General features: G+C 48.0%; 1 protein-coding gene across 2 annotated transcripts; it reads left to right on the top strand.

The window, feature by feature from the left end:
- The first annotated feature begins 760 nt into the window (after window positions 1–760).
- On the top strand, window positions 761–8,421 carry NECAP1 (NECAP endocytosis associated 1). Of its 2 annotated transcripts, none has more exons than XM_026112635.2 (8): window positions 761–1,025; window positions 3,065–3,165; window positions 3,344–3,448; window positions 3,857–3,938; window positions 4,347–4,455; window positions 4,538–4,724; window positions 5,797–5,884; window positions 6,011–8,421. In XM_026112635.2, the coding sequence occupies exons 1-8, from the start codon at window positions 925–927 to the stop codon at window positions 6,057–6,059; spliced, it is 822 nt and encodes a 273-aa protein (XP_025968420.1). In that variant the 5' UTR covers window positions 761–924; the 3' UTR covers window positions 6,060–8,421. The 2 variants fall into 2 exon arrangements, with proteins under 2 accessions (XP_025968420.1, XP_025968418.1); XM_026112633.2 differs by lacking the exon at window positions 761–1,025 and adding an exon at window positions 1,079–1,249.
- The last annotated feature ends 40 nt before the right edge of the window (window positions 8,422–8,461 follow it).

Raw genomic sequence — 8,461 nt, 5'->3', positions numbered from 1 at the left:
ACCACAGAGTACACAAAAATCCTTTTTCCCCTAAAATCCAACTTTTTGACCTAAGGCTGCAGAGAAGAAAACACAAAGGAAAGAAGGCAAAGCACCCAAAACAGTACTCAGAACATTCAGAAAACTAAAAGACCACCAAATACATGAAAGCACAAAACCCAACTGCAAGTTTTGACATGGCCTGAGTGGTGGCTTTCCAGCATGTGGCATGACATCGTAAGCTTCTGCTTGGTGTCACTTTGGTTTGGAAGTGCAAAGTTGGTCTTGCCCTGGGCATGAGGCATGCAGGAAGCAGCCCTCGCCCTTCCTGGGGCTGCCCTGTGCCTGGAGAGGCTGGGCTGGCTGCTCACACACATACACTAGGCGCAGAGTCCAAGAGGGCCCAGGAGGGCCGAGCATCCAGCCCCATACCGTGCCCTCCACCGGAGCCATTAGCACCTGGGCCAGCGCAACCGGCCCCTGCAGCCAGGACGGCCACGGCAGCACGCAGCATGGCTTCCGGTAGCCGCCCGCTTCACTCTGCCCACTTCCAACATGGCTGCTTTTCCGCGCCATTCCGGTATCCAAGCGAAAGGGAAGCCGGCAGGATTCCGGATGGCGCTCGACACGACTTCATCAGCCCGAATCAAATATGGCCATGCCAAGCCCCCGTGGAAACTGCCAGGATCCAAGATGGCGCCCGCCGTATTGTTTTGTCAGAAACTGTTCTAATATGGCCACTTCCCCTCCCCCGCCCTAGCGTTTTGCTGCCAGGATCCATGATGACTTCCGCCACGCTTTTAGCGTTGCCTGATTGCAACATGGCCACGCTCGCTCTCCTGTGACAACGTCTGCCCTCAGCAAACATGGCGGTCGGAAGCGTTCCCAGTTATTAGGCTCCCCACCCGCCAGTGCCTGCTGGGGTGATTGGGGTTCATATCTGAGATGGCGGCGACAGCTGAGCTGGAGTATGAGTCTGTTCTCTGCGTGAAGTCTGATGTTAACGTGTACCGCATCCCGCCGCGCACCTCCAACCGTGGATACAGGTAAGGGGGGGGGGAGGGGGGGAAGCGCATGGTGCCGAGGAGCTATGGCCGAGGCCGGGTGGTCTGTGCTTGAGCAGGGAGCTCTGCGCTCCGCTCCGCCCCGCCATGGCTGCCATGGGGAGCGCGGCTGCGCTCAGGGGCTTCCTGGGGCAGTATCGGCTGCAGCGCTGTCCTTCATCCCCTCTCTGTGCTGCCCAGGGGTTTGAAGGGTGGCCCTGGAGCAGGTGGGTGTTTCGCTGAGGTGGGGAGAGGTGTCCTCGCTGGGGGCCGGTGGCTGGAATAGGTGGCAGTGCCTGTGCAGCAGCGTCTTGCTTGTGCTGCAGGATGCCAGCACCTCGTGATGGTGCTAAAACTGGGGTGGGAGAAGTGTTGCTGAGGGGAGGTGTGGGCTGCTTGTGCCGTTGTGGAGTGAAAAGGGGGTGCAGTTGTGCACTGAGCTGCCATCATTTCTTTTTGCTGCATAGCCAGGGTCTGGAGCTGTGGCCTTAGACCTCTTGGTTTTGCTTTGTGATGCCCATGCCCTGTATTGTGATGAGTTTGCAGCCTGGATCAAAGAAGAGGTGAATTTATAAAAATGGCCTCCTCTTACTCCACAGATCTGTCCTTGTGTGTGCTCTGAGTCATACCATAGCTGCTTTCTCTGGTGGTAGATGTATTTCTCCCACACACACGCTCCATATTGTCGCTGCAGAGCTGGTGCAGCTCTGGCAGAGTGTGCTGGCTCAGGCACTCCTGCAGAATTGCTCAGTCAGCGCAATCCATTCTGTGTAAATAAACAGAGGTTTGGGAGGCAGAGGCTTGTATGCACTATTGCCTGCTGAACTACCTGTCTTCTCTTTGGCATTAAGCAAGTCGAGCAGGCTTTCTGAGGCCTTAGGCACCTGCAATTTCACTAACTTCAGCTACAGATGATGTACCTGATGTTTCTGATAGATCTGTATCAAATTTGCTGTATGTTCTCTGTGCCTAAAACCAAGAGTATCCTCTCCTATGCTGTAGAGGAATGGGGATTAACTAGTTAATCTCACACAGGACACAAATGTGTAAATCACTTGCTGTGCTTTTTTTAGTCAAAACTAACTTCTGCCCTCAATTATATTTTCTCTATCCCTGAGGCACAAGTCTGATGTGGTATAACTAAAGGTTGAATTGGGCCCACTGGATCTTGGAGTGGCTTGGGTGGAAGCCAGGAGGAGTTGATTGTGACTCTTTAAAAAATATATATATAAAAAAAAATGCCGGGCCAGGAGTTACAAATGACTTCTCTGTCTTTAGCAAAAACCAGCGGAATGTGACTTTGAGCTGTTTCCATGGAGTTCCTGGAGAGATTATACGCTCTGAAACACTAATGGTGTCAGTAGTATTTGCTTTATCTTGCTGAAGTGTTACTGGTGTTCATGCTATTCCTGGACACAAAGGTTTGGTTCTGACTGTAGAATCCTGTCGAATTGACCCCTCCCCCCAACCTTTTGTAGCAAGTAAGTTGATGGGCCAAATAAGGTGATGTGTATGCTTGTGTGTATGGTGCCTTACCGAGTGTAAACAAGCTGCCTCTAGTTTCAGAGGTACTTGATATTGATACATTTTACAACAATGGGGTAAAATAACGAAGTGGCTTTTCAGCATGCTATAAATTTTCTAGGTCTTTCTGATGCGCACTAGTTGCTTATTAGTCCCTTTTAGGTTTACTCTTCCAGCTGAGTTCTAGGGTTTCAGTCTCTCTTCTTCTGCAGGTTTATGAAGGTAAAGACAGGGAGTTGATCTTATCTGGACTGTATCTACATTCCTTTATCCAAAGGAAAGAAAGGCTATTCTGAGTCTTCTGTGTACACTGGTAGCAATAGAGAGGAGCTGAGACCCTCAATGAGGAGCTAACCCTACGATGGAGAGGAGCAGACTCCCACACTTTGTGGGGAGAGAGAAGTGGAATAAGGCAACTGAATGTGATGAAGGCTTGGGAACAGAGGTTTTAGCTGAGCTGTTTGGGCAGAAATGTAAATGTTGAGGTACTGTCAGTGAATGGTTGCTGCTCTTTTCAGGGCTTCTGACTGGAAACTGGACCATCCAGATTGGACAGGGCGACTTCGTGTGACCTCCAAAGGCAAAACTGCATACATAAAACTAGAGGATAAGGTTTCAGGTAAGGGAAGGGGTGTGGCTTGTCAACATTGTAAGTGTTCTTGCTACTTATGAGCCTGTGCTTCTAAGTCAGCTGGGAGCTGTGCGTGGCAGCCCCAACCAAGTTTTAGAAAGAAAGATTTAGAAACCTCTGTTTAGAAAGAGGTTGCTCTCATTAACACCTGATTCTTTGTCTGTAGGGGAGCTTTTTGCTCAGGCTCCCATAGACCAATACCCTGGCATTGCAGTGGAGACTGTGACAGATTCCAGCCGCTATTTTGTCATTCGGATTCAGAATGGGACTGGTGAGTCAAGGGGTAATGCACGGCCTGAGTGCTGGGGGTGGAAGAGAGTTAACCTGCTGAAGCTGAGTGTATGCCAGGTGGATTGAGATGATGTTGGGAGTGCTGAAAAGCTTGGATAGCCTGCCTGGAGGGGTAGGAAGGCAAGGTTAGCAGAGGAGGGTTCTCCATGTTGCACAGAGTCCAGGGGCTGAGAAGGAGGATTCAGTTTTGGAGAGTGCCACATGGGATGAAGGGTGCATCCTACAGACTAGGAACAATGAACTGCTATGTGCCTGTGTTGTCCAGCTGCAGAGCTGTCAAAGGAGGTAGCACAGAGTGGTTTAGGAGAAGCAGAAGGATTTGAGAGTGAATGAACATGGGAGCACCTTTGCAAGACACTTCCAGTGACCCCTTCTGTCTTGCCATTAGGACGAAGTGCTTTCATTGGCATTGGCTTCATGGATCGGGGTGATGCATTTGACTTCAACGTCTCTTTGCAGGATCACTTCAAGTGAGTTATGCATTTCTGGGGTGCTGTTTTTCCTCTGGCCTCTGGAATGCAGCAGGCAGCTGTGCATGTTCATTTAAGACAGGCTTCTTTGGGATAGTCTTGAAGCCCAGCTGTGGCTCCATCAGGGACACTTGAGGATGCTGTCAGTCACCATGCAGGCTGAGGGTCTGGTAGGGTCAGACCTGTAAGTCAGAAGCTTGGGTCTTGTGATGCTACAGGTGTGGTGTTGGGCAGTGGTTTTGGGGGGTTTGTGTGGTCTGAGCTTTTTGCTGTGCTGTTTTGGGAGCAGTGAAGTTGCTAGACTGACAAGGCAAGCTAGTCCTTTGGCAGGAGGGAGGAACCATGCATTTTTCTGAAGCCCTGTTTTCCTTTGCCATAGGGTCTCATGTCTTCCTCTTTTCCTTTTAGGTGGGTGAAGCAGGAGACTGAGATCTCCAAGGAGTCCCAGGAAGCTGACACACGTCCCAAATTAGATTTAGGATTCAAGGAAGGACAGACCATCAAACTGAACATTGGGGTAAGAAGTCTGGTTGCCCCAGCTTCTTTCTTTGGATTTGCCAGTTGAGATGCTTCTTCACTTGTCCCCTCTTTTTATACAGAACATGACGACCAAGAAAGGAGGGGCAGCCAAGCCCCGTGCATCTGGATCAGGGGGCCTAAGCCTGCTCCCACCCCCACCAGGAGGCAAAATTGCAGTCCCTCCCATCCCTCCCACTTCTTCCACAGCCATTGCCAACCATGTCACACCACCGCCCGTGCTGAAATCCAGTAACATGAACAGCGCAGGTAAACGTTAGCACAGAGCAATCAGTCTGTCTGACACTAGTGGGTGCATAGAGGGGACTGAGGCATGCTTCAGGGAACTGGTGTTCAGTCCAGTGTCAACAGTGCAATTAACAGCCCTGTGAGACATCATGTGTCCTGAGGGCTTTGCTGCCTTTGACCTGATGATCTCCATGTTTGTTTGACAATAACACCTGATCATTTCCCCTTGTAAGGGAAAACAGTATTTTAGCTCTTATTCTTGCAAAAGGAGAAACCAAGTGGCTTGGTCAAAATGATCTGGGGGGGTTAGATATGCAACTTAAATGCTTAGATTTTCTGACCTTGTGTTTGTTTGTTTGGGCGCTGGCAGAGCTGTGTGAGGCATCCAGAAAAACACTGCCAGGTCATTTGCTTTCCACAGGAGAATATAGATCAGCCTGTAGCTGTTGTTGAGAGATGCAGGAAAAGCACTTCTTGACAAGCTTACAAAAGGGAGAGAGACAGCTTTAGTATAAAGAGCACAATAGAAAGAGTTGCAAAGTACAGTGGGATTGGGCTAAAAGGAGGAGATGAAAGTAGAGTTGCTGAAGCTTTCTAGATGTTGTACTAGAAGTGTGACCATACAGAGGTGTGTGGAGAAGGCAGAGACTTTAGCAGTGGTATGTACAGATCTGAGTGAGAAGAAACCACAACCTTCTGATTAGGGCTGGGCTCCACTGTGTGATTTGTACTGGTAGTGATGCCTGTTTGGTAACTGTTATGGTGGCTGTGCCCAATAGTGCTGGGTCTGAGCCTTATGTCTACTGGGAGGAGTAATATATTAATTGGTATGATAGGTAGGGACTGGATGGTTCTTGAAGATGATGCACCCCTGCAGCAGGAGCTGAAGGCTCAGTGCACATTCAGCAAATAGAGTTTTTAAGGACTGAGTTTGTTGTAACAGCTCCAACTTCCTTCTTCTGGTGGGAGCTGTGCCACTGCACCTACCAGGGAGGAGAGGTGGTGTGAGTTGACAATTTAAATGCCTGTAGGATTTTTTGTTTTGTTTTCTTCTTGATTACTTTGACAGATTTGTCTTCTCTTTCTGCCTTAGGTATTCTGTTAGACTTAGGCACTCCTGTACCTGCGTCCAAAGCACCAGCTACTACAGACCTCTGGGGAGACTTCAGCGCTGCATCCAGGTAAACTATGGTGGAGAGAACAGCACATAAGAAGGGCAGAGTCTGGAAGGGCACTGGAAGAGCCATGGGTTAGGAAGTCTGTTATTAGATCTGCTTCTTTGATTGTCCTTTCTTTCCTTCTTTCAGTGCTGTTCCTAATCAGGCTCCTCAGCAATCCAACTGGGTCCAGTTCTGAATGGTCAAAGCAGTGGAATGGAACAAACTGATGACCAAGAGGCTCCAGAAACACTAAATGGGATCAGAGGGGGCACAAACCTCTCTAGTCTTCAATCAGAAACAAGTCAGGACAATCCCTTCTTTTTAAAGTAGATCTTCACTTCAGTCAAAACATACTAATTTTGATCCCACAGTGAAACCACTGAACCTAAAGAGAACATACTGACTCCTCGCATGGTGGGCAAGGAGGAGAGGTAGCCTTGTCTCTTCTACCCACTTGGCTGTTACATGGTACATCCTAGCTCTCTTTCCCCATGTTTCCATACAGGGAAAGCAAGAATACTGAGGAAGGTGGGTACAGGAGTAGGCTGGATAGGTGCATCTGAGTTCCTTTTCCTTTAAATTTCTCTGGTTATGGCCTGTTGCTTTCTGTGGCTGCTTTCAATAGTAATTTGAGCCTGTGCAGCTTGGCCTACAGTGCTGAGGGCAGCTGTGTTGGGCTGCAACTCATAAATGGAAGCTGCAAGGAGATAGGTTTTTGTCTGTCTCTCTGCTAAGTCTCCACACAAAATCCTGTTTGATTAATTATGGCATGTCTTTGGTGAGGAGTGAACCTCCCCATGCTGACACTACTCTTCCTCTGTTTGGTGCGATTCTTGGTAGTGCTGGATGTTCCTGTGCTCTTGTAGGAAGAGACATGCAGGACACTAAGTAGACCTGCTGCTGCCGCTGTGCTGTGGCTCCAAATGGGCACGCCATTGTGAGGCTCCTTGTTTGGCTTGTAGGTTCATTGCAGGAACTTCTCTCAGTATCATTCTCCCTCCACCCTGCATGCAGAGGTCTCCATGTCATTGGGCTGTTTTAACTGGAAAGAGCTTTTTTAAGAACAAAACAAAAGAGAAGCCTTTTTATAATTTAGTAGTTACTTACACTAGATGACAACCAGGTGATCCCATCTCTCAGCATTTCATGTTCCTGCATCACTGTTCTGAGCCCTGTCTGTGCGTTTGTCCAGCAGTATGTGTTGTGACTTTGCACTGTTACAGGTATTACACAGCAGTAAGAACCATGGTGGGAAGATGAGGTATTTTCTAGTGAGGAGACAGTCCCCTCCCCCTTTCACCTTACACTCATCATTTGGGCAAGAAATGTGTAGGAGGCCCAATCCTGAGAGCTGTGGCAGCTGGATTTTCCCACCTGGTTTCCTTCTTGTGTGAGGCTAACTTTCTAGAGACGTGATCTGATTGTTACAACTTTTTTTTTTTTTTTTAAATGTGTCCTGAATATAGTCTACTTTTCTGTGTGTTTTAGGGGGTTAGAAAGGCTGAGGCAGAAGGCCCTTAGTCTCTCCTGTTCCATTTGTGAGGGATTCCTTAGGCCCCTTTAGTCTGTAAACGATCCCACCTATAGCAGCTATGGATGTTATCGGGGGTATGAGTGTGCAGGTTACCTGGGCAACACTCCAGGGCAGGCTAGAAAACATAAGCTGTACCATGCTAGCTGATTAGCTAAAACACTAGCAGCGAAGATGGTCTCAATGACCTTCCTGTAGCTGTGGCTCACTTCACAGAACACTAGACTTATGTATTTCACGGGAAGGCTTCTTGTTTCGAACACTCGACCAGCAGCAACGCTTTTGTAACTGGGATACACTCTGCAAGGGTTCTGTACAAGTAAATTCTGCCCTCTGGGGCTAAAATGTCATGGTGAGCCTCTTAAAGAGTAGTTACTGGTATACACCTTGCACTTGCAAAGGTTCTGGTCCTTTCTGTCTTCTTACTACACTGAGGGTGTTTTGGAGACAAAGTTTCACTTTGACCATCCCTCTGGGAAGCTAAGTTTTTTGTTTATTTGTTTTTTGTTTTGTTTTGTTTTTAAATAGCTCTATAGCTGCTGCAGTTCCACTTGGGGAAGTGGAGACAAGACTGTTCTTGGATGTATGTTTAGTCACGTAATCCTGATCCCCTGGCTCTTTTGGTGTTCCCCCTGCTTCTCCCCCACCCCAGTTGCTCCTGAGTCTCACTGTACATCAGCTTCCAGCCTTCTCTGAATTTGTAATGTGCTGGCTGTCCATTTCCTTCCCTTGCATTCTTTAGGCTAAGCCATGGACTCTGCTGGCTGGCTTGGCTTTTCACGTTTTTCATTGTCAGGTCGTGTCATTTCAGGTACATATCAGTTCCCCAAACCAAGGAACTTTATAGCACCAATTAGCAACTAACCAGGAGCCTCTTATTCTGTGTTCTGTCTTAATTAGTATTCTGGAGATAATATATTATGTATTTGAAAAGCTGAAGAAGCAAAAATTAAAGATATATGTATATAAAGCATAAGATGTACTGGTGCAAAAATGGTAATTAAACAAGTAATGTTGGGGAAAAGAATGTTGCAAGTCTTCTACATTGTCAAATTGTTGTTGCTTTG

Source organism: Dromaius novaehollandiae, chromosome 1 (genome assembly GCF_036370855.1).
Source record: "Dromaius novaehollandiae isolate bDroNov1 chromosome 1, bDroNov1.hap1, whole genome shotgun sequence".
In the NCBI taxonomy this organism is placed as follows: domain Eukaryota; kingdom Metazoa; phylum Chordata; class Aves; order Casuariiformes; family Dromaiidae; genus Dromaius; species Dromaius novaehollandiae.
This window is presented reverse-complemented; position numbering and strand designations above follow the sequence as displayed.